Source organism: Sus scrofa, chromosome 6 (genome assembly GCF_054392235.1).
Source record: "Sus scrofa isolate SSC_HxYL_T2T_F1_AM1 chromosome 6, Sscrofa_HxYL_maternal_Yorkshire_Landrace_v2.0, whole genome shotgun sequence".
In the NCBI taxonomy this organism is placed as follows: domain Eukaryota; kingdom Metazoa; phylum Chordata; class Mammalia; order Artiodactyla; family Suidae; genus Sus; species Sus scrofa.
Genome location: NC_139388.1, coordinates 71499290 through 71524918, shown reverse-complemented (window position 1 = coordinate 71524918; position 25629 = coordinate 71499290). Strand labels below are relative to the sequence as shown.

Here is a 25629-nt window from a genome sequence, read left to right as displayed (position 1 = left end):
AAAAGGTAAAATTAAACAAGGTTTGGCTGTGGTGCAACAGGATTGGTGGCGTCTCTGTAGCACCAGGACACGGGTTTTTCCCTGGCTCGGCACAGTGGGTTAAAGGATCCAGCGTTGCTGCCATCCGCAAGTGTGGTGTGCGGCTTGCATCTGATCCCTGGCCGGGCGTCCAAAAACAAAAAGGAAGAAAAAAAAATTTAAACAAGGTTTTAGCAGAAGGCAGCTCAGCCAAAGCTGCTTTTCTGGAACGTGGTGCCCCTCAACAGGGACCTGGCTGCACAAATGTCAGGCCCCAGGGGACAGGAAACTGGGCTGCCTGCCTAGTTCTGTCCTCCACGAGGCTCCTGAGGCTGGCTGGTCCAGGCCCCCACCCCTTGCAGTCTCCAGCATAACAACCCCCACACCCCTCAGGGGCCTCCTAAATCAGGGGTGTCCACAGACTCGAACCCCCGCCCCCGGGGCATTGCCTGCCGGCTGCACCTACTTTCCTCCCCAGAAGACTTTGGTGGTGATGACGAGGCTGGATCGCCTGCAGAACGAGAGAAGGAGGCGTGTGAGGGGCGCGGCCCCTCCCCTGCCCCACCCTCCCGTCAGCTCTAACACTGGGGTCCTAAGCCCTTCTCTGGGAGCAAGAGTGTGAAACCAGACTCCTCGACGGGGAGGGTCCTGGGGCTCCCCTGGAGCCAGGAGACAACCCACAGACGTAACCAACTACGTGATGCAATGATCTAACCAGGTAGCCGCAGGCTGGGCAGCGGGGCCTGATGGAGATGGAGCCTGGAGATGGAGTCTAGTGTGACTGGAGCCCAGAGGAGGAGGCACACAGAGGGATGGGGGTGGGGGGGTGGGGGCGCGGCTCAGGGCATAGAAGGAGGTCAAGGGGCTGCAGGGTGGGTGGACGGCGCTGGTGAGGATGGAGGGGCCACACAGCCTGGCTCTTCCTCTACAGGCCGAGGCGGTGTTGCAGGAGAGCTGTGATGGGACACTTTGGAGGGCAGCCTGGGGGCCACCGAGGCGGGAGGGGCCTGGGGGGGGGTACAGACCCAGAGGCAGGCCTGATGGCACCCCTGGGAGTCCGGGTTCAGGTGGCTGAAAGCCCGAGGGAAGGGCATGGATTCAGGTCTCCGGCTACAAACCCACACGAGGCAACACTGACACCTGTGACTGTCCTGGAGGGACTGGTGCCAGGGGTAAGGATAGCCCTGCTGGGCCACGTTTGACCTTGACCGTTCCCACAAGTGGGGGTGACAGTGTCCCCGTGCTTCCCTCCCATGGAAGGGTTGGGGGAGGATCGCTCAGGAAACAGCTTCCAAGGCCAGGAGCTCCGTAGCCGGCAGTGTCACCTCCAAGCAGGAAGGATGACCTAAGCGCCGCCTCATGTGCTCACCTGAGACGTAACTGGGGACTCGCTAACACAGGGGGCTCCCTCTAATGACAGAGCCCACGGTGTGACCCTCAGTCCCCAGGAGGAAGCATGGGCTACCTCCCTTCTAGGACACCCTCCCATTCCCAGCAAGAAAAGTTCCGGGACCGCCAGGCCTTAGAAAGACTGGCTGGCCACACCGGTGACAAGGCCAGCTCTGCCCTCCGCTGGAAAACAGGAAGGCCCAGCCTTGGGATCCAAGCCAGTGTTGGCCAAGGCCGGGCCCGGACCCTGCACGCCTCCGCGCCCGCCGCGACCCCAGACCCCGTGCCTCCCCCCGCCCCGTCCTCTTTCATGTGCGAGTGTCCGGGACAGACCACAGGACGAGCCCAGGAATTACCTCCATCCCTTCTTCTTGATGATGTTTCCTAGAACCACCTCAGCCCTGCGGGAAACGGGACATGGGGATTTCATTACAGCGGAACAGAAACATCACACCCTGCCCCACGGTGACACGCAGCCACTCCGTCTCCTCTGTGAAAATGCCACTGGGCCTAGAGAGCCAGGCTATCAATGCCAGCCTTGCCTGGGCCAGCTCTTTCCAGGGAGAGGAGAGCGCCTGGGAGCAGCTGGCTTATGACCCACAAAGGTGGCTGCAAGGGTGGCAGGGGGCGCAGGTGCCCCACCAAGGCAGGCACGTGTCCCAGAAAGGAAGGAGTGCCGTCCTGCTCAGCCAGACCAGAGGCAGCAGCCCGTTCCCCTGGCCCCTTGGAAATTCACCAGGGCAAACGTGTGGCAACGTTATGTGGGTGAAGTTTCCAGACCAGAATGTGCTTTTTAAAGGATAAATTATTCATCTAGTGCATCCTCTGTTTGCAGAGACAATCAACAGGGACTCGGGGCTGAATTTCTAGCGGAGTGTGTGTGTGTGTGTGTGTGTGTGTGTGTGTGTGTCCCCCTTGTTTCTTGCTTGTTTCTTGAACAATAGAGAGACAGATACCACCACGCTGACCGCGGTCTGTCCTGCCCTGTACCAAACCGGGGCCCGCTGCGGTCGTGTGTAGACTGTTCCAGCCTCGCTTGGCACGGCAGTGCTGGATTAACTTTTAAGAACTTTCTGCTTGTAGCAAAATGTTTCTGAGCAAAAACAGCAGACGGGAGAAGGCTCCATACCCAGCGCTACATTCCAATTATAACACGGCTGAGTCATCCACTCAGAAATAATGGGCTCTAATTTGCAAGCTGTTTAGCATGCATTCGGAATGCTCTTCATTTATGGTCAAGATGCAGAGAAATTCACCCAGCTCTGGGCCTCCTCCTCGTCTTCCTCATGGGGTGGGACAAACTATCAGGAGAGGAGGGAAAGAGGGGGGCAGACCTTGGTCTGGAGGTTACAGGAGCTGTGGACAGTGACTTCACCAAAGCCTGTTGCTTTTGGCTGTGAAGTCTCATGGCCGTGAATTTGGTAAGGCTGGCATTTGTCCCGCAGGGGCACAGATATCCCACAGCCTTCTGGGAAGGGCCAAAATTAGCATCCGCACGAGCAAGGGGACTCGGTAAGATTTGTGCTTGGCACTCTGGTTAGCAAGAGGGCCCTGGCATGCCAGCCCTGGGGTCCGGTTAAGCTGGGGGAAGAGAGGACGGGGCACAGAGCCTGGCGGCCTTGATGGGGGCAGTGGGGTGCGCCAGGACCGGTCACAGGGGCTGGGCCATCTGGAGCTGGAGGAGGCTTCGTGGGGCGGCCTCCTGCATGCTCTCGTGGGCAGCAAAACCGAGGCAGGCGCAAGGCCAGGGAACAGGCCGGGGTACTCGGGATGGGGGGCGCCTCTGGGCTTGGCATCTGTAGCGGGCTTTTCCACCTCTGACCCATTGGCTTAGCTCATCTGTTTGGAAAGTGTTTCACTCTGATGGAAAGCAGCTGCCAGTTTAAAGAGGTGGGGAGGGGCGCTGTGGCACTGGGAGGGACAGAGGGCTGCTGATGGGGGCTGGGGGAGACCCGAGGGTCCCACCAGAGGCCCCTGGGGCTGTCGGATCCTCAGACCCTGAGCCAGGACTTGAGCGGAGGCCCGGCTGGGGTCCCGATTCTCGGTGCTCTGGGCCCTATCGCGGGCTGCAGGTAACAACCCAGCGTCTGCGAGGCAGGTGCTGGCCCCGTGGCCACGATGCGCAGCGGGCCAGGGTGAGCAGCCTGCTGATGGGAACTTGGCTCACTCCAGGCAGGAGGGGGCCGGAGGGAGGATGAAGAGCGAGCCAACAAATGATTTCACAAACAAAAGCTGACTTTTGGAAACCCGATGCAAGGGAGTGGATGATTTGATTACAGCCAGCCTTTAAAACCCAAGCCAGCAGCCTTGGCTGAAGAGGGCTTTTACATAATTGAGAAGGAAAGTTCACTGCCAAGATGGGAAGTGCTTCCTACAGCGCTCGGCTCGGCTCGGCAGACCCCGTCTCCCCAGCCGCTGAGAGGCCCTGCCTTTCCTGAAGCCCGAATGGTGCCATTAAGATGTGAAAATGTCACACGTGCGGGGCTGGCTGCAGGTGGCGGGCGCGGCAGGAGAGCCTGGACTGCAGCTTAATCAGGGCTCCTGCCCAGCTTGGCATCTTTGGCACCGGTGGGACCGTGGTCATCTCGCTGCTCGGACAAGTGACCAGGATCCAAGGACTTTGTGACTCTGGGAAAACAACCCTCCTCCAGCATTTAGAGTTCAGAGAAGCAGGCGGAGTGGGAGGCACAAACCCTCTTGGGAACGGGGCCCCCGGGGGCTCTTCCCGGGAAAGCCGGGACCTGCACCACTTTCTCCCCACCCCCGCCTCCCGTGCCACAAAAGAAGGCACGTACTTGCCCGCAGCGTAGACCTCTGCAGTATCGAAGAGGTTGATGCCGTTGTCGTAGGCCAAGGTCATTAGCTGCTCTGCCATCTGGAATGAGACAACCAGGGCTGCTTGCAGGTGGCACTGTCTGGCCAGGCCTGGGGGTGGGGGGTGCGGTGCGGGGGCTCCGGAGCACAACCTGGAGGCATGGGGAGGCCCTTCGAGGGCCCCGTCCCCGTCCTCGGACACCCCGAGTCCTCTCCTGCCAGAGGGCCGGCCCACAAGCAGCTCAGTCACAGACCCGAGAGAAGAAAGAAGAATGCGTGAAGGAAGAGCCTCTGGATCGTGAATTTCTTGTGAGCAGGGACCCCACCTGTTGGGTCATCATGGGGCTGAGTGTCTGTACTAGGTTGAATCAAGTCCCCCAGAATCTCAGAATGTGAATTTATTTGGCGATTTTTTAAAAATTGTTTTTTGGCCACACCCATGGCATGTAGATGCTCCAGGGCCAGGGATTGAACCCACACCACAGCAGGGACGCTGCCAGATCCTTAACCTGCGGGACCACCAGGGAACTCCTAGCAATGGTTTTTTTGTTGTTTGTTTTGGTTTTTTGGGGGCAGATGCAATTGATGGGGACAGAGTAGTGAGACAAAGTAGGTGATTAAATAGGTTATCCCTCTAGGGGATTGTAAACAGGAAAAAAGTATGGGAGACCCTGTAAGTTAATGATCCCTCAGGGCAGCGGGAAGCAGGCTTGCTTATCATAAAACCACACAACAGAAGCATGAGACATGCCCCCAAATAATCAAGCATTATGGTGGAATGAGACCCACGTCCTGTCCCTAAATTGGTAGGTTAATGATTCCTAGATGCTTCTCTGAGCACACTAAAAACAAAAATATAGGGGAGGGTGACATTAAACTGAAACTGAGATGACTGATCATATTTAATATATATCACCGCCTTTTTGCTCATTTCCTTTGCGCCATGACAGTCCCAGTCTGACTTCGTAGGGCCAAGAAAACTCCCTGCCTGACGTGGAGCAGGGGCTGATGGTGGAAGCTTGATGTCTACTCAAGAATGAGGGAGTTCCCCTTGTGGTTCAGTAGAAATGAACCCAACTAGTATCCATGAGGACGCGGGTTCGATCCCTGGCCTCGCTCCGTGGGTTGAGGATCCAGCGTGGCCGCGAGCTGTGGTGGAGGTTGCAAACGGGGCTCGGATCTTGTGTCGCTGTGACTGTGGTGTATAGGCCGGCAGCTGGAGCTCCAATTTGACCCCTAGCCTGGGAACTGCCATATGCTGGGCCCTTAAAAAAAACAAAGAGAAGAATGAAGAATAAGGTGGTTTTCTCTCCCTCCCCATTCTTTGGTTATAAAACTGTAGCCCCCCCACGTTCTCAGGGTGGGGTACTCCCTCCCCGCCTGCTTGTGTTGCTCACGAGCATCCTATGTGAAGAAACGCTTTCCTTTCCTGGTTGCTCCGCGTCTCCCTGAATTCTTTCTGCATCGAGGAAGCAGAACCTACACTTTACTTGGTCCTGAGATGCAGGGTGCTGGTTCTGTAATTAGGTAAGATGGGGTCAACCTGCATTAGGGTGAGTCCTACACCCAATACGAGTGGTTGACACACAGGGAAGGGGCCATGTGAAGACGGAGGCAGGGATTCGGGTAAAGAGCCTACAGTCCAGGGAACGTCGAACGGGGCCAGCCACCGGCAGAGCCGGGAGACAGGACTGGAACGGACGCCTCTCCAGGGCTCTGGTGCCAGCGAGGCTCTGCACCTTGATCTTGGACTTCTGGCCTCGGAACCGTGAGAGCATAAACTTCTGCTGTTTTAATCCACTCCGTGTGTGGGACTTTGCTGCAGCCGCGCTGGGAAACTAGCAGAGCCGCAGCAGGAGTGCAGTAAATCTTGGCAGAATAAACACATTCTGAAAGCCTGGGCTGGAATGCGCCTGGGACACCGTATCCACTGAAGTCTTCCCGGCAGCCGCCTGAGGGTGGTATGATTATCATTTGCAGATGGAGAGACTGTTGGCCTCAGGAGCCCCCTGGCCTTGGCCCGAGCTCCTCCAGTGCCTTGAAGACGGGGTTTGATGACACGGTGACGAAGCCTGCCTGCAAGGGACAGCCCCCTCCAAGATGCAGCGGAGAAGCAGCCCCCGAACCCTGCTGGCCCTCCACATAGCGCAGGTGTCCCTCCGAGCATCGCAGATGCAAACTTCCCCACCAGCCAATTCCAGCAGCTCAGCTCAGAGCACCAAGCCTGCCGCCCAGGCCAGCCCAGGGCACAGTGAATAATACTCAACCCTCAAAAACCGCAGGAAGGAGCCAGGCAGGAGCAGCTTCTCAGAGCTGCCTCCAAACCTAACACAGAAACTCCACTGGCCAGGCGGGTGTGGAGAAGGAGGCTAGTGCCCCATGGGGATTGGTGGGTGGCGCGGGCACAAACACCACCTGCGGAAGGTGGCTGGCTACAAACAAATCCCTTGAATTTCAAGAGGAGCCAGAAATCCAGGATATTGGGGAGGGGGGTAAAATCTGATTTTCACATGTTGGCAATGAACCCCAAAGCTTTTAGATACTGAGCATGTCAATGCTGACCCCTATCAGTCAGCTGCTGTCATCCGAGTAGGAAAGTTCCTGGCTTCGAAGGCCATTGGTGGAGGAGTTTTTTGGATCCATCTGCCGGGAGGACTGGCTCGCTCCTCCCTTCGGTGGCTCAAGCATAACAATGTATCTAATGCATCCACGCGCATGCTCCCCAGTTGCTCTGGGCTCCTCAGTCTTCCGACTCCAGGCACAGGAGGCGACCCTCCCTCCCAGCAGATCCTGGTCTCCGTCTTGACTTCTCCTGTATGTGTCCCCCCCACCGGCTGCCCCGGTTCTGCCAAGAGAGCACCGTGTGCTGAAGGTTACACAGCTGGTTAGACGTGCACGGTGTCCCCTGGGGAGGGTGCTGAGCCAGGTGGCTCAGGGCTTTTATTTGCATATTTCAGACACACAGCGTGTTTTCTTTTGGTTCCATCAAGCTCACAGGGAGGGTTCCCCTACAGGTATTCCTCTGCACTTTGCTTTTTTCACTTAAAATACATCCTGGAAATCAGTGCACATCAGTTCATGGAGATCTCATCTGTTCCTTTTTTTAAAAAAAAAATTAAAAATTGCAGTAAAATATATACAACGAAAAAGTTTACCATTTTAACCATTTTTAGTGTACAGTTCAATGGTATTAAATCCATTTCCCCCACTGTACAACCATCACCACTGTCCATTTCCAGATCTCTGTCATCTTCCCAAACTGAAATTCTGTCCTCATCAAACACTCACTCCCCGTTCTCCCTCCCCCAGCTCCCTCCTCAAGCTTCATCCATGTTATAGCGTGTTTCCGAATTTACAGGGCTGGGTTTTGAAGGGTGGTTAGGAGTTTGTCTGGCAGGCAGGGGAGGAGGCTTGCGGAGGGGGCGCTGCAGGCAGTGGGGCTGGTGTGTGCTGAGGAGCAGCAGCTGTACCTGTGGTCTTGCCCATCCCGTGCTCAGGTCAAACACCTGGGCATCCTGTACTCATCTTTCTCTCAATCCACCATCGAACCTCCGGCCGATCCTGTCAGCTCCCCCTGCAAACAGATTCGGTACCTGACCGCTCCTGCCCACCTGGTCCCACCTGGTCCCAGCTGCAGCGTCCCTCCGGAGAGGTTTTTAGGGTAGCCCCCTAACTCTCTTTGCTTCTGTTCGTGTCCCTCCCCACCCCAGGCAAAGGGCCATCCATGCATCAGCAACAGCAGCATCAGAAATGCAGAAGCCCAGGTTCCGCCCCAGACCTGCCACATCGGAATCTGCATTTTAAACAGATCTCCAGGGTATATGGGCACATGTAACAATCTGACAAGTGTCCCCGCCCTCCCCACAAATGGCAGCAGCCAGACAGAGGCTTTTAAGACCTAAGTCAGGGCCACTTCCCTCTCTACTAAAATCCTCTGGCCATTACTCTCCAGGTGTGACCTCGGCACCTGCTCAGCCCCCAGGCTCTGCGTCCTCGGAATGGGATAAGAACACCTCGCTCCCAGGGCGGATGGAGGATTGAGGGCCATAATAAATGTGGAGTCCTTAGCCACTATTCTTATTAAATTTTTATGGCCCAAGCTGCTTGGAACACGTGCCCTGAGGGGGAGTTTTCTACCTGAACAGCTGTGCCAGGTCACAGAAAGGGCGCTGAACTTGAGTTTGGAAATCTGAGTCTGTCCAGGGCAGTGCTGCTACTTGGCCATGTGACCTGAGGTTTACCAACACCGTCTGCTTCCTGTGTCCCAGCCCAGCCCAGCCCACGGGGCCTCCCTCTGTGGGACGACAGCCCCACTGAGATTTACAGATGCTGCTGTGACCCCACAGGACAGGGGACTTTTCTGTAAAGGGCTAAAAGGTTAATATTTTCTGCTTTGTGGGCCAGGTGGTCTCTGCGGCAACTATTCAACTCAGCCCGCTTACAATATGTAAACGAACTGGCGTGGCTGCCTGTCAATAAAGCTTTATTTACAAAAACTGGGCTGCAGAATTCACAGACACAGAGACTGATCAGAGGTTGCCAGGGGCTGGGGAGTTATTGCTTCATGGGTACAGAGTTTCTGTTTGGGGTGATGGAAAATTCTGGAAATAGGTGGTGGTAAGGGTTGCACAGCTAAGTTAAGATACTTAATGGCACTGAACTATATATTGAAAGAATTGGTTAACATGGTACATTTTATGTTATGCTTATTTTATTTTTCATTTATGGCCACACCCAAGGCAAATGCAAGTTCCCAGGCCAGGGGTCATAACAGAGCTGCAGCTGCCAGTCTACACCACAGCCACAGCAACGCCTCTGCGACCTATGCCCCAGCTTGCGGCAACAGCAGATTCTTAACCCACTGAGCGAGGCCAGGGATTGAACCCACATCCTCATGGGTTCTTAACCCGCTGAGCCACAACGCGAACTCCACATGTTATGCTTATTTGAACCACAAGAAAAATGGTTAAAATGGCAAATTTTATGTTTCTTATTTTTAAGAAGAAAGAAAAAAAGATAAACCAGGCCAGGGACCAGATTTGGCCCTGGGGCCATCACTTAACGGACATTTTCAGAGTCCTGCCACGGCACAACACGCTGCCATAATAAATTTCTCATTCCCTGTTTCTGTGTTGCCCTGGTGTCCGGGCACAGTGTCTTGCATACAGGAGGTAACTCTAAAAACAGGACTCTGTTTCTGGAGCCCGTGCCACACTAGACACCTGCCTTTGGCCATGAATTTAGCAGGATCACGTGTTCTAGGCAGAGTCACTCATCCAGGGTGCCCAATGGGCCAGGGGCTGCTCTGGGTTTGGGCAGCACCCTTGTTTCTCTGCAGCCCAGGATGGTCCTTGCTTCTTTGTGGTGCCAACCCTGCTGGCCCAGGCCAGGCAGCTAGAGAACCCAGTCTGGGCATTCTTCATCTGAACTGTGGCTCCTCAGACTCGAGGTCTTGATTTTCTGGGACACTAACTGTAGGATTCCATGGGAAAATTCTGCTTGTCCCTTGGCTCCATCATCGTCGCCTGCCAGGGCTTTTTAGAAGCCTGAATCTGTCTTCTATCGTAGCCGCTGTCCTCCCAGCTTGGTGTCATCTGGAAACGACTTCCAGTATCTTCATGCACGTCACTATGTCTCTGATGGAGAAGGCAGGAGCCAGCTGTGGCTGCCACGGGATCATTAATCAATACTCTTTGGGTGCGATGGGTCTGCTGGAGAAAAAGTCACCTAATTGGATAGTGACGATCTGGCCACTTCTCTATGTCTTTCCCTCAAGGACATCACATGCAGCGTAGCTAATGCCATTTGGAAACGAAGTCACATCCTCCCCAGAATTCTTGCACATCGAAAGGGACACAGGCGAATCAGACACAGCCTATTGGGGGTGAACCACGTGGGCTCTGGGGCTCTGACCTTTCTTTTTCACGAATCTTTTTTTTTTTTGTTTGTCTTGGCTGTGCCCGTGGCATGTGAAAATTCCCTGTGAACCCACGGCACAGCAGTGACTCAAGCTGCTGCAGTGACAAGGCTGGATCCTTAACCTGCTGTACCACCAGGGAACTCACTCATGACTCTCTTTTTTTAAAAAAAGGAAGTATGGAGTTCCCTGCTGATTCACTGGGTTAAAGATCTGGCGTTGTCACTGCTCTGGCTTGGCTTACAGCTGTGGCACAGGTTCGATCCCTGACCTGGGAACTTCCACATGCCATGGGTGCAGCCAACACCCCCCAACCAAAAAAAAAAAAAAATTGCAGTGTAATTGATTTACAATGTTGTGTCAATTTCAGGCGTACAGCCCAGTAACACAGTCCCTTCTATTTTAAATGCTTTTGGAACCAGTCTTACGGCTAAAGACGAAACGACTCCCTGCCACCCAAAAAACACCTGTCTCAATCCTGAGATAGGGCAGACCCAGAACCTCAAAGCGAGGGCAATTAGTTCTACATAGCCACTGTCCTAGAAGAAAGAGGAACAAGAACACAAATGAAGGGCATCCAGATTTTGAGGGGAGCCAAGCTTTTCCTTTGAAAAGTAACCGAAATCACAGCTACGATGTCTCACGTGAACTCGCTTATTAATTTTTAAATGCAGCCTTTTTCGTGGTACGAAGGGCGGATGTGCAGGCAGCTTCTTGTGCAGACATTCGGAGCTCTCTGAGCAAATGCCACTGTTCTCGCTTCCAAGATATTCACTCGGTGCCCAGAGGGGCCCATCAGCCTGGGAGTCAGTGTCCTGCCCAGGACAGATGCGGGCCATGCTGCATCCTGTGGCGGAGAGAAGCCCCAGCGAGTACGTCGGATTAAGGATGGCGAGGGGGCACGCGCAGCTAGGAGCTTGGTCAGATGTTGCTCTCCTCGGACCTCAGCTTGCAGCAAAATGTGTAGACTGTGCGTGCTGGCTGCCGCAGATATTTATCAAAGGTTTTTTTTTTTTTTTTTTCTTTTTTCTTTTTATGGCTGCACCTGCAGCATATGGGCTAGGGGGCATATCGGAGCTGCAGTGGCTGGCTTATCCCACAGCCACAGTAAAGTTGGATCCAAGTTGCATCTTCGAGCTATGCTGTGGCTCACGGCAACACCAGATCATTAATCCACTGAGCGAGGCCAGGGGTTGAATCCACATCCTCACAGATACTATGTGGGGTTCTTAACCCCCTGAGCCATAACGGGAGCTCCCTTTATGGAAGTGTTAAATTTACAGGGGCGCCCTCTGTGGGAGCAGCACAGAACTGCACTGGGCTTTAGGTTTTGAAAGGGAGCACTCCCTGAATTCTCCTTGCGGGTTGTGGAATGGGTGTTATATCAGGAACCTGAGTTTTGGCGACTCTAAGCAGCTTGGGGACGCCCCAGGTGTCAGCACCGCCGCCAGGACTCCCTCTTTCTGTTGGCCCCAGGGCACCCTGCAGAGACAAAGCGGGGAGCCACGCAGCTGCCCTGGGCGCAGACTACCTGGTGCATTTCATGGACTTTACCCTGTGCCTGGGTGTGGGCGGCCCGCCCCAGGATTTGGGAGAACGGGACCCCCACCTTACCTCGTCCGTGATCTGGCCTCCGAAGGTCACCCATGTTCCTGCAAGGAGACACAGGTGCAAGTCAGAGAGCTGCTCTGGGGAGCCCCATCTCCCCAGGCTACAGGGTGCAGGGGGACAGCCCCAGGTCACACACTGCTCTGCTCTGCAGTGAGCCTGTGCTTGGTGTGGGTGACACCTGGCCCTCAGGGCAAGTCTCCTGTGCTTGAGGCCACTGAACCAAAGGGACAGCAAGTGCCCAGAGCTGGCGGCTGACCGCAGGGCTTTGAAGTGCTCACTGGGGCTCAAGCTGAGGCAGCTCCTATTCCAGGGACCGCCACAGGCGGTGAGACCAGGGCCGTCTCCTTGAGATGCTCAGGTCTGACAGCCACGTCCCTGCTTGCTGGGCAGTGTGTGTATGTGTGTGTGTGTGTGTGTGTATGTACGTGCGCACCGTGGAGGCAGAGGGACAGCGTGTTCTGGGAACAAAGCTCACATCTGGCAAAAGAAGAAACAGGGCAAAATGCGACTGCCCTTCGTGAGGGACTGTGTCATGTGCTCTGTCACGTGAGGAAAGAAGATGCTGGCACGTGGGGGTGCCCGTGACTTTCTGATGCTGGCCAGGGGGCTGCACGGGCAGGGGGCCCTGGTACCTGACACATCCCCCCCTGCTCAGGCTGTATCTCTGTCCCCCTCCCTCTCCTAGGACCCTCCCCTACTGCCTCCTGGTTACCATGGCGACCGAGCCCCCCTCCATCCTGGCTCTGGGTGCAGCTCCCTCCCCCTACCCCAGGGGTGATCCCTTCAGCCTTCCGGCAGCCCCTGCTTCCTTGGGTGCCGCTGGACCCAGGGGCCACCACACTCACCGAGCCCCAGGCAGGAGACCCTCAGGCCGGACTTGCCCAGGTTCCTGGAAAACAGACACGGCGTGAGTTCCCAGGGACCAGGGCTGGACACCCCCACAACTGACCAGCGCCCCAGACCACCCACCCAACCTCTTCTGGGGGCTCTGAAGACGGGGGGTTCTTTGGAGAGAGGCCTGCTGCTCGCCCCCCTGGGGGTTAAGGGCCCACTGTCCCTCCACACATCAGGGCACAGCCACGTGGCTGGGTCAGGCCATGCTGTGACCAGGGCAGGTCCCCCAGGGCCCCCTCGGAGAGAACACAAGAAACGGACCCCGTCTTGTTTCAGGGGCAGAAACAAGGTTGAGTCAGGCCTTGGGGGCCTGGCCAGGGGGCGCCCTCTTCAAAGGAGCCTCTTTCCCCATCTCTAGGGTCACGACGGCGGCTTTGCTCGTCGTTATTCCTTCTGTCTGTGGAGTGGAGGAGAAGTCAGTCCCCCGTCACCCGGGCCACCCGGCCCTCGGCCCTGTCCCTCTGCAGTGGGAATGAGGGTGAGCAGAGCTTCACCGAGGGGTGCTGGTGCCCGCAGCAGGTCTGCCCCCCAGCCAGGGCTGCTCAGCGGGGCTCCAGCCAGACACCCTCAGGCCCAGCAGCTATAGCTGCATGGCCGCCCAGGGCTGTGTCACAGGCCCCCTGGGGTGCCTGCCAGCCGGGGTGCATCGGGGGTCCATGGTAAAGGGCCACGGGCTGTCCTGAGGTCCTGGAGGTTGGCAGTGCCCTGCTGAGGATTGAGATGCCCACCATCCTGGCCTGTCCATCCTGCACAGGCTGGCTCGGACCAGAGGGGCTGACATTCCGCCCAGGCAGCGGACTCTAACACGCCCCCACCATGTGACATGCCCCCACCCTTGGCCCTTTATGGGAGTTGCCCCGCTGGTGAGGGTGACAAGGGGCAGGACGGGGCCCACCTCCCTTGGGAGACCTCGCTGCCCCCATCCTGGCCCTGGAACCACCCGGGGGTGGTATCCTTCTGGGCAGTGGGAGGCCAAAGAGCTGTGAGTGACACAGTGGGTAACCCCCGGCCCCCTTCCCCAGACCCCCAGCCTCCTCCTCGGGCCCCTGGGGCAGTTCTAACTTCTACAGATGCTGTGGCCTCCGTTTTCCTACCCCACCTGCCCCCTGGGGGGCTGCCCCTCTCTGATCTTCTGCAGCCTCCGTTTGCCTGGTTACAAGACCCCTGGGCCTTCCCCCCAGTACAGGTGGTCATTGGTGGGGCGGAGGCGCAGATATAATCAACTTGTAAACAGTTCGATGACATTTTGTCACCGAATTTAAGGTAGTTTTAAACTGCTCAGCCTTCCCTTTCCTTCCTTCTTTCTTTCTTTTTTCTTTCTTTCTTTCTTTCTTTCTTTCTCTCTCTCTCTCTCTCTCTCTTTCTTTCTTTTTCTTTCCCTCCCTCCCTCTTTCTTTCTTTCTTTCTCTCTCTTCTTTCTTTCTTCCTTCCTTCCTTCCTTCTTTCCTTCCTTTTCTTTCGCTGTACCAGTTGCATGCGAAAGTTCCCAGGCTAGGGGTCAACCTGGAGCTCCAGCTACTGGCCTACACCACAGCCACAGCAACATGGGTCCAAGTGACGTCTGCGACCTACAGCCCAGATCCTTAATGCCCTGAGCACGCCCAGGGATCAAACCTGGCAGAGCCCACGTTGGGTTCCTCTGAGCCACAATAGGAACCTCACTGCCCAGGCTTCTTGTCAAATTTTCCACTAAAACCAGCCCAGCGGCAGCCCACTGTTCCTACGAGGAGTGCTGGGACTTCTCCCTAAATGAGGACGTAACAGCCGCTGGTTTCTCTTTCAGGGAGAGGAGGGACTGGGCAGGGGCTAGTCACTGAACCCACACCGGGGTTCAGCCCTCCTGGCTGTGTGCCCATGGGCGTGGCAGGTAGCCCCGCCTGATGCCTCGGGGGCTCATCTGTAGAATGGGCTCGCGGGTGGGATAGGATTACTCGTGTGCCTGAGGCGCGGGCTCCCAGGACACTGGCTCTGCATGTGTTTCATTTCCAAGAGACACAGCACAGGACAGGGCACGGCAGCCTTTCCCTTATATGAGAGAAGACAACGGACAAACCAAGAGGTTTTAAATGTTTCCGTGTTAAAAAGGGGAGAGAAGTCTCCCCGTGTTTATTTTCCTCTGCAGTCAGTGAAATAACCCACCAGTGCCCCGCACGGCTTTGCCCATCCCAAGCAGAGCAACTGAGGCTTGTGACACTAGAAAGGGTGCCATCGTAACTCTATGAGGTGACAAATTACTAAATTAACTACAGTTATCATGGCGATGATTTTCTTCTTTTTACTTTTTTTGGTCTTTTTTAGGGCTGCACACATGGCATATGGAGGTTCCCAGGCTAGGGGTCCAATCAGGGGACCACCACAGCCACAGCAACACCAGATCTGAGCCGCGAGTTCGAACTACACCCCAGCTCCCAGCAACGCCGGATCCTTCACCCACCGAGCGAGGTCAGGGATTGAACCCGCGTCCTCATGGATGCTAGTCAGATTCGTTTCTGCTGAGCCCCAACGGGGACTCCATGGAGATCATTTTATAATGGACACATGTATCAAATCATGATATTATACCTTAAACACATACAGTATTATGGGGCAATGGTTTCTAAAAAAAACAAAACTGGAAAAAGAATGCTCTTGATTTAGCGTCAGACTTGCTATGAGAGATTTAAAAATATGATGTGTACGTTTGGGGTTAGTTGATGCAAACTATTCCATGTAGAATGGATAAGCAGCGAGGTCCTGCTGCACAGCACAGGGAACTAGGTCCAGGCTCTCCGGGTAGATCTTGACAGAAGATGGTACAAGAAAAAGAACATATGTGTGTGTGTGACCGGGTCTCTTTGCTGGACAGCAGAAATTGGCACCACATTGTAAATCAGCTGTACTTTAACTTGAACAAATAAATACATGGGCAAATGAAACCTTCTTTTACTTAAAAACATAATGTGGAGAAAATTCAAGTGGTCTCATTCTTCCAAACTTTTCTTACATAGTTTCAATCGTGCTTGAATAGATGGTGCGTGCTGAGCAGATTAGCTTGTGTTTCATAAATGCAAGGGCGTTCCTGTCGTGGCGCAGCAGAAACAAATCTGACCGGGAACCATGAGGTTGCAGGTTCGATTCCTAGCCTTGCTCAGTGGGCTAAGGATCTGGCGTTGCTGTGAGCTATGGTGTAGGTCGCAGATGTGGCTCAGATCCGGTGTTGCTGTGGCTGTGGCATAGGCTGGCAGCTGTAGCTCTGATTAGACCCATAGCCTGGGAACCTCCATATGCTGCAAGGGCGGCCCTAAAAAGAAAACAAGCAAAAAAAAAAAAAAAAAAAAAAAAAGAAGGAAAAGCATTACCCATAGACCCTGACAGGAGGCTGAGCCCACCTGTGTCTGTGGCTGAAGCCCCCTGGCCTACCAGACGGGGCTCCGAATTTCCTGGGACACAGCGTGTTTGGTGGCTCAGCTGCCACTCCACCCACCGCCCTCAGGAATCATTTCACAAAACTAGGACACTGCGCGATGCTGCAATTACCCCGCTCAAGTTGTTTCCCTGTTAAAATGATGGTATTAGTTCTGCCATCCGCTGCCAGGCCCGGGGAGAAGGAATGAGAAGGGACAGGGTATCTCCAGGCTATAGGAGCTTTAGAGATACGGCAGCTCCGTGGGGGTGGTGGGAGGGGGGCTCTCGTGGACCGGGGCTGGCGACCGGCGACACGCTGCCACTTGCAACTTTCAACACAGGAAAAATTGTTTCCTACGGATTTTCCTCCCTAATTAAGGCTGGACATGGTGATAAACTAGCTGGTTAAATCTCCAAGCCCCAATAATGTGAGTCTTGATTAATCTGCCTCATGTCTCTCCTGTGGTCTGGAAAAACGGGGACTCGGGGATCTAACCTTCGCTGGAGGAAAGACATCGACGCCCATCACGCAGCCGGTGGACACGCCACACCCCTCAACTCGCACTTCAGACCCTGGGCAATGATGACAAATCCCTTTAAAATAGCTGTTCAAGGCCTTTCGCTCCAGCCGTCTGGGCGGAGGGCAAAGGGCTGATCAGGTGCTGGAAAGCAATGTGGCCTTGATGAGCTGGTTTGATGGACGGTCTGCTGTCACCCTGCGGGGTGATTATCTGTTTACAGGCCTGCCCTGCCCCTGACGCCAGGGTCCCTAAGGATAAGTCTGGGCTTCCGGGTCTTTAGCATCAGATTGCAGCTGGCAGCGGGGGCCCGTGGGTATATTTGGGGGTGAGAAGCCCAGGTCCCGGCCGCACCACCAGGACTGGATGCTGGCCCCTCTCCTTACTCCCGGGGCTTGTCGTCCCCCTGCACTGAGCACCTCCTGGGCCTTCCAGCAAGATTGTGGCACCCTGATGTGGGCCACTCACCTTGAGGGCCACTGTGAAGGGCCAGCTTCTTAAGGAGGTGGTCAGAGTCAGGAGTGGCCCCTGTAGCTCCTACCTGCGTGCAGCCTGGCTGTGGCCCTGAAATTGTCATTCGGGGCAACCCCGTGAGACAGGCATCCCCACCCCCCGCGACTTAGCAAGAGCATCCTGGGTTTGGATGCTGGCTCCCATTTCAGCTGCTATGAGACTACGCATCCTCTGGAGTATGAACCCACCTCCCCCCCACCACTGCCAAGCAAAGCTCCCTAGGCTCTGCCACATGGCAGGACTGGCGGGGGGGTCTCCCAGTGTGGAAGAGCTGGGACTGGGATCCGAACCCACCTCCTCAGACTGCAAACCTTCTGGCCCACTGAACACTGCCCTTTACTGCCTGTCTTGTCCTTCTTGCCTCCAGCATGTGCCACACGCACACACACGCACATGCATGCATACAGGTGCACACACAGACACACACAGATGCACACACAGACAGGCACAGATGCACACAGACACACACAGATGCACACACAGACAGGCACAGATGCACACAGACACCCACAGATATACACAGATGCACACAAATAGACACACACACACACACACACACACACACACACACACACGTCTTGAGCACTCATGCCTATGCATGTCAAATCTTCAACACATCTTAGGATTTAGGAGGGAAATCATGTCAGTGTCCACAGGTCCCAGGTATACGAGGTTTTACAGTCTTAGAAAGGGTCTCACCTGTACTGACTCCTTTGATATCCTAGGACTGACTTAAAAGTCCTAGTGGGTAACACGTATCTAACCTGAAAAACAGGTCTGTTTGCTCCGAGCTTTCGGTTTCCCACCTAACAACAGAGGTAAACCACCAAAGCTTCTAGAAGAGAGAATTCAGCTCTGGATGGTGCTCACTGAACTTACAGGATGGGGATGAAGGCTCTGGGCCCCAGAGGTCCATTAAAGCACGCCGAGCTTGCCCCAAGGACCCAGGGAAGGAAGGGACACCCACAGAGATGCAGCAGGACCGGTTACTCCAGAATCCGTCTCAAGGGGGCCTGGGACTGACACCTCGGGTCTTTCACATGAGGTTCAGTTTCCGGGCATCAGTTTTAGGGAGGTTTATGCTACACAGCTCAGCGGACAGGACCCATTTTTCTCAATACTTTTCAGGGTGGTACCAACACCAGCTAGAAACCCAGACCGTCTCCACTCTTCTGTAGCTTTTCCCAAGACTGGTGGCTCTGTGATTTGAGTCACTTAGAGCAGAGTTGGGAACCAGGGACCTGTTCTCGCAGACGGTCTGTTGTAAAACTTCCCCTTTCCCCAGGAACACCATTCTCGAAGCGCTCAGGGCTCCAGGTGGAGAAACTCACCAGTAAGAAGGGCCAGACCCCCCCCCCCCCAACTCTGCCCACGGGGGCCCTGGGTACAAAACCAGCCTTCCTTTGCCACTTGGGTGCATCCACCAGGCATCTGAGCAAGGTCCTGGGTGGGGCAGGAAGGCCCCTGCCCCCGACACTGTCACTTTGCATGCTCTTTGTGGACGCGCATACCCACAGCAGATGGGAGCAGAGCCCAAGCAGAAGGACACACAGCAGCCTGCACTGAGCCATTAGTGGGAAGCTCTGTGCCCTGCGGAGCATCGGAGCATCGGTGTTGCCCGTAGAGAAACCCAGGCCTGGGTGGGACTCAGGACAGGGAGGGAAGCTTAATCCCATCACATGGTTCACTCTGTATCCCTGACCATCAAGCTGGCGTTTGCGATGGGGGTTTAGCTGCAAAGACATCAGCCCACCTACATGGCACCTCTGGAGCCTGTGTGCCTGGGGAGGGGGAACAAGGGGCACATGGCCAGTGTCCCGGGGTCCCCAAGGAGAGAATGCATCACACAGCATCAGATCCAGGAGCTCAGCTCTTGTGAACCCTTCCCGCCCCAGAAAGGAAACAAACAAGCAGAAGGAGAGAAAAGGCATCACCACCAGCCCCTGCCCCCCCGCCACCGGGGGAAACGGGGGCCTGACCTAGAGCCTCGGGTTTCTCTCCCAGGGGTCTGCCAGGCTCTCCCCAGATGGAGGTGGGCAAGGCAGCCCCGCGCACACAGCCGCCCCGCCCTGCCTACCTATACTTCATCCCGGGCTGCTTCGTGCTGGCATCGCCCGGGTTCGGGAGGCTCTGCACTGACAGCTGTCCTAGGCTCCGGGCCACCATGGCCACAGCGCGGAAGCGGCCGCGGGTGCCTGGGCTGGGGCTGCTGGCCGCTGGCCGGCCCAGTCGCTCATCAGGGCTGCGGCCCTTGAGGCCGTGCTCCGAGCACACGAAGGACACTTGCATGTCGCTGGCGCTCAGCTCCTGCCCTCGTGCCCCCTCCTTCCAGGCTCCGAAGTCATCTGCCCCCGGAAGCCCTTCTCTGCCCGGGACGGGACTTTATCCCCGAAGATGAAGCAGGATGAAGATTTCCGAAGGCAACGGGCGTAGAAAAAGCCTGTGCGGTCTTCCAGGGAAGGGAGTCAAATTTCCAGAAACGTGCAAGCAAAGACCTTATCAGACAGAACTGGGGAATCAACGAGGGGGAGGGGGGCAACGTGCCCTCCCTTCTCTGCCGCTCCTTCCTCGGCCCCGCCCTGGTCTGGCTCTGCCCGCCTGAGCCCCCAGCCCAGCTGTGCCTGGCAGGGCTGGGCTGCCAGGAACTCGCGACCAATGAGCAGGACACTGGCAGCAGCGGGAGGGGGAGGGCGCCTCCCACCAGGGTGGCAGCCTGGGGGTTCGGGGAGCAGCTGCTTCTCCAGGCCTCCCCGAGTCTCTCCGAGGGAGCCTGGCATCCCTCCCTGGCTCTGCACAGCGTGGCTATTGGGACCCCCACCAAGTCAACGAGGTGACCTGGGGAGGCGTGGGAGGGGCAGGACCCGCCAGCAATTCATTATTAATGGAGTGGCTGCACTTGCCGCACGCCCTGGCTGATCCCTGGGAGGCTGGTCCCCGGGGCTCCAGGGTGACGGCCGCTGAGCCGGGATGGGGACGAGGCGGGCACTGCAGTCGGGTGGACGGCTGAGCGTGCAGGCAGCCGGTCCAGCCGGCTCTGTCCGCTGGTGGGTCTGGCCCAGGAAAGCGGGGCTTTCCTCAGGGCTTGGCACAAGGAGAAGCCACATCACCAGAAATCCGGAGGAGAGAGGACCACTCTGGGTGGTAAGGACACAGGTGACCCGAGGAAAGAAGCCCGGGGTCAAGGGACCAGAGACCTAAGAAGTTCCACTGCTCTGCACAGTATTAGCTCACGGCAGATGCTCAACAAATAATTCCGGGGTGAATGAATGAACTGATGAATGAATGAATGATGAATGAATGAATGATGGATGAAGAACCCCCTACTCTACCCCATCATCCTTTCTCACCGTCACGGGATTGGGATGGACGTGAGGATGAGACTCTCCTCAAACAAAGCTCACGGTGTTTCCTGAAACCCAGAGGGGCTGGCTTTGCCCTCTGACCCCGAGCCTGCCACCCTCATGTCCTGGCCCTGGACAAAGCTGATGTTTGGGTCCTTTCTGGCCCTGCAGGAGGGGCTGAGAAAGAGCGCTGGATGGGAGGCTGGTGGTCAGCGGTCTTGCTTGCGCTCTGCTGCTCATTTGCTGTGTGATCCCAGGCAGAGGTCCTGCCCTCTCTGGGCCTCCGGGCCTCCATTGATAGAATGAGGGGACTGGCCAGAGGACTTGCCCCTCCTTGCTTGGTCCCGCAGGAACCTTCCAGGCCTGCTGGCTGTCCACCCTGCGCTCTCACAGGGCCTGGAGATGTTCCTGGCGTGGCTCTCAGCTCCGGCCCTGCCTTTTTCCACAGAAAAGTTAACGACACCGCCTTGCTCTGCTCTCAGCCTCCCTGCCCCTGAGCTGGGCAGCCCCGGGCAAGGGACCCCCTCGCTGAGCCTCAGTGCCCTTGTGCCCAGTGTAGGTCCTGAGGGCGCGGTCGGATCACACCTGCAAGGCCCTCACACCGGGGTCTGGCCCTCAAGAAGCGAGCTTCCACGGTCCTTCAGCAGAAAGGAGCAGCTTTCTGGCAGCGGAGTCAGGACAGGCCCCTGTACGAAGCTCTCCCCAACTCCCACTGTGAGTGCACCCCTTTGGTCCTTCCTAAGGCCTGACTCAGTAGGAGGAAGCATCCCCCCTGGCGGGGGGACCTGGACCTGGCGACAGAGGGTCTGGAAGGGCAGAGCTGGTGCCTTTACTAAGGGGGCCCTGGCAGGTTACAGACTCACATGTGGAGGCCAGTGGGGGCCCCTCAGGCCTCCCAAGGCCAGCTCTGCCCTCCTCTCCTACCTGCCCAGGTAAGCCTCGGGGCCTGGCTGGCCTGGGCCCCTGAGCTCAGGGTAGGCTGGGGCCTTCTCTGAGCCTCTTTGGTAGGGGGTTCCTCCCCCCCCCTACTGGAGGGGCTCCCTGGGCCCCTCACCTGCTTACCCCTGCATTAGGAGACAATGGGCCCTGGACCTCAGGAAGCCCACGGGCCTGCTGAAGAGGGTGCAGGTGGAAAGACTCTGCCCTTGGCTCCTCCCCAGGCTCATGGAGCTCATAGTCCAGGGCCGGGATGCTCAACACCTGACCGGGATGCTGGAGGAGCTTGCTACCAATGCAGATTCCTGGGCCCCCACCACGCATACTGAATCAGCAGCTCTGTGGCTGGGCCTGGGAAGCTGTGCTTTTGTTTTTTTTGTTTTTGTTTTTTTTTGTTTTTGTCTTTTTAGGGCCACACCTGTGGCATATGGAGGTTCCCAGGCTAGGGGTCGCATCAGAGCTGCAGCCACCAGCCTACGCTACAGTCACAGCAATGCCAGATCCAAGCCATATCTGTGACCTATACCACAGCTCACGGCAACGCCGGATCCTTAACCCACTGAGAGAGGCCAAGGATTGAACCTGCAACCTCATGGTTCCTCGTCGGATTCGTTTCCGCTGCCCCACGATGGGAACTCCCTAGGAAGCTGTGTTTTAATCAAGAGCTTTGTGTGGTGCTATGCACTGGCCTTTAGGACGTGGAAAGGCCCACTTCATTCTATGGCATATATTTCTCTGTGCTCTGGCAAACCATCAGATTCCACAAGGGCTGATATGCATCCTACTATTTCTCGGGGGTTGCTCTTAGCCAGATGGTCTGTTTTAAATAAGCCCAAGTTAAGGCAGAGCCACAAAGACTTCGTCATCACCACATGTAAAATGTCATCTGCCTCAGGCCCAACCCAGCAATTCCCCTCCTAGGTATGTGCCCAGAGAACGGAAAACCTATGCCCACACAAACACTTGAACACAAATGTCCTCAGCAGCATTATTCAGAACAGCCCCTAGGGGGAAGCAATCCAAACGTCCACCGACCGCCAAACAGACAGACGAAAGGTGCTCCATCCCTGCCACAGAGTGTTGACCAGCCGTACAAGGAATGAGGTACCGATACAGGCTGCAACATAGGTGATCCTTGAAAACATTACGCTAAGAGAAAGAAACTAGTCACCAAAGGCCACGTCCTATATGCTTCCATTCCTATGAAATGCTCAGAACAGGTAAATCCACAGAAAGAGACAGTAGCTTGGTGTTTGCCAAGGGCCTGGGCGAGTGGGGAATCGGGGGTGGCCCCTAATGTGGGTACGAGATTTCTTTTTGGGGTGATGGAAATGTTCTAAAGTTGGTGCTTTTTTGCACCAATATACAGTATATACTAAATATATGAATATACTAAAACCATTAAATCGTATGCTTTAAATGGGTATATCACATATAAAGCTAATTCTGAAAAATAAAAGTCAACGACCTCAAAAGCCTCTGGGCCTTCACTCTGGCTGTTCCCTGTGGAGATGCCCTTCCCATTCTCTGCTTTGACCTCCGTGTCACCCTTGGCATCGCCTGAGAGCACATGCAAAGAGAAGCAGGCTCCTCCTGGCACCAGCACCCTTTCCTTCCTCCAAGTGCCCCGACTTCACCCTCCCCAGTGACACAGGGGACTGGGAACCACAGCAGGAAGCACCCATGCCTATGACACAGCAGCAGTTCAGCCTTCACTCTCCCAGGAGTCCTGCCCTAACTGTGATAGAATCCCAGCCCCACTCCATCCTCTGTACCATGTTGGGACCTTGGGAATCGACGTTTGGCCTCGGCACTCGCCTGGGACCTGGGACAAACGTGTCTCTGGGTCCAGCAGGGAACTGCCAAGCGGAGAAGGGGGGCAGGTGGGTGTTCAAAGGCTGGCCAGAGTCTGTCACCTCACACTTGCCCCGGACAGGGGTCACAACTCGTAGTTTTTGTTTTTGTGTTTGTTTTATTTTTAGGGCTGCATCTGTGGAAGTTCCTGGGGTAGGAGTCGAACTGGAGCTGCAGCCTGGCCTATACCACAGCCTCAGCCCTGCCAGATCTGAGCTGCATCTGTGACGTACACCGAAGTCTGTGGCAACGATGGATCCGTAATCCACTGAGTAAACCCAGGGACTGAACCCGAATCCTAATGGAGACTATGTCGGGTTCTTTTTTTTTTTTTTTTTTTTTAAATTTTATTTTAGGGCCGCACCTGCGGCATATGGAGGTTTCCAGCCTAGTGGTCAAATCAGAGCTGTAGTTACTGGCCTACGCCACAGCCACAGCAACACCAGATCTGAGCTGTGTCTGTGACCTACACCACAGCTCACAGCAACGCTAGATCCTTAACCCACTGAGCGAGGCCAGGGATTGAACCTGTGTCCTCATTGATGCTAGTCAGATTCTTTTCTGCTGAGCCATGACAGGAACTTCCTATGCTGGGTTCTTTTATTTTCTTTGGTCTTTTTGTCTTTTAGGGTCGCACCTGCAGCATTTGGAGGCTCCCAGGCTAGGAATCCAAATGGAGCTGCAGCCACCAGCCTACACCACAACCACAGCAACTTGGGATCCGAGCCGCATCTTAGACCTACACCACAGCTCACGGCAATGCCGGATCCTTAACCCACTGAGTGAGGTCAGGGATCGAACTCATGTCCTCATGGATGCTAGTTGGGTTCGCTAACTGCTGAGCCATGACAGGATGTCGTGTGTCGGGTTCTTAACCCACTGAGCCACAGTAGTAACTCCACAACTCTTGATATTCTTAGAAAAGCGCTAGATTTAGACTCCTGCTCTCAGACCTTCAGATTAAGGGGTGGAGGTGGGTGTAGTCCTGGGGGCTGCCTGGCACTGTCTGTGGATTTGACAGAGCTGTGCTGACCCTGCCTTTCCAGGGGGACAGACCAATCAACCAGGGTCCCCGTCTTTGCCCGATCAGAGGAGCCTCTTGGGGACAGGTCCCCCAAAGCTCTGGGCGGGGCCTGGGGGTCTGCCTTGCTAGCAGGTGTGCCCCCACTCCTGTGACCAGGCTGACTGCACGTGGCTGTTCTCTGCTGGACCCTGTGAAGGCCACTGCACCTCCTCCTAGGCCCCGATGGGGCTGCGATATCTCTGGAAACACAGGGAAGGCCGGGGGAAGGCTGGGACCTGTAGAGGGCTGGCTGGCTGTCCCCAGGCCCAGGCCCAGCGTGGGCCCAGCACAGCGGCTGCTGCCAGCAGAAGCGGTCCCAGCACGAATGCAGGCCCTGGCAGCTGTCACATGGTCCTGGGCCGACTCACAGAGACCCACGCCTGCGGGCTGGCTCCCCCAGCCTGGGACCACGGCCTGGCAGCTCTTCCAGAGGGACCGGCTTATGCCGCCACCCCCTCCTGCCTTCCTTCCCTCCCTCACGTCTGCTTGTTGGCCACACAGCACCTGAGCCGCAACTCCAAGGGCAACTGTCTGTGCCCGCGACATTCCCAGACAGGTCTCTCTCGCCCGCCAGGAGCCAAGCCCGGAGCTTTGCCTACTGTCACTACCTTATCCTCCTCCCACGATTCTGGGAGGGAGTAACTGCATCCGGTGGGGACGCCGGGACATGGAGAAGCCAGGTGACTGGCCCAGGTTCACAAAGGCACTGGCGGGAGCCACACCGAAGTCCGCACATACTCAGGAGTTGAGTCGCAGCCCTTGGGACCTGTTCTGGGTTGTCCCCCAACGAGACAAGTTCAAGTCCTAACTCCCGGTGCCTGTGAACGTGACCCCACTTGGAAACAGGGTCTTTGTCGACGCCATCACGTAAAGATGAGGTCATCGTGGGTCAAGGTGAGAGCCCTGCCTTCCATGGGGGCTTGTGTACACAGAAGGCGATCTGGAGACCGAGGGATACACGCAGAGGCCAGATGGTCACGTGAAGACAGAGGCAGAGATGGAAGAAACGCCTCTGCAAGCCAAGGAGGAACCTTTCCCGAGAGCCTCCGAGGCAGCGTGGCCCTGCCCGGCCCTGGCTTCTGGATTCTGGGCTCCAGACGGTGAGAGGAGAAGAACCACTGTTTGCGTGCTCGTTACGGAGCCCAGGGACGCGGATACAGGTCCGTCTCAAGATGATGCCTGACCAGGCCCGACCCCACCCCTCGCCCCCCTGCCCCGTCTTCCCACCTGTCCGTTAAGACACCTGGGTCCCCAGCCCTTCCAGGAAGCCTTCCCCGACTGGCCCAGCTGGAGGCAACCTCCTGTGAATGCACGAGCGACTGGATAGTCTGTTCCATGAACTTGAGCACAGATCAAATACGGCCCATGATTCCTGTA

General features: G+C 56.1%; 1 protein-coding gene across 10 annotated transcripts in view; it reads right to left on the bottom strand.

The window, feature by feature from the left end:
- KCNAB2 (potassium voltage-gated channel subfamily A regulatory beta subunit 2) overlaps positions 1-25629 on the bottom strand; it is an 88547-nt gene that overhangs the window by 13597 nt on the left and 49321 nt on the right. For 9 of the 10 annotated variants that reach the window (XM_021095239.2, XM_021095244.2, XM_021095242.2 and 6 more), the window contains 5 exons: positions 12595-12638; positions 11753-11790; positions 4203-4282; positions 1764-1808; positions 485-529 (listed from right to left, as the gene is read on the bottom strand). In XM_021095239.2, coding sequence (XP_020950898.1) covers positions 485-529; positions 1764-1808; positions 4203-4282; positions 11753-11790; positions 12595-12638 — 252 coding nt within the window. Of the gene's footprint in view, positions 1-484; positions 530-1763; positions 1809-4202; positions 4675-5050; positions 10188-11752; positions 11791-12594; positions 12639-25629 lie in introns of those variants that run through there. The other variant, XM_084962724.1, reaches the window with a different exon arrangement.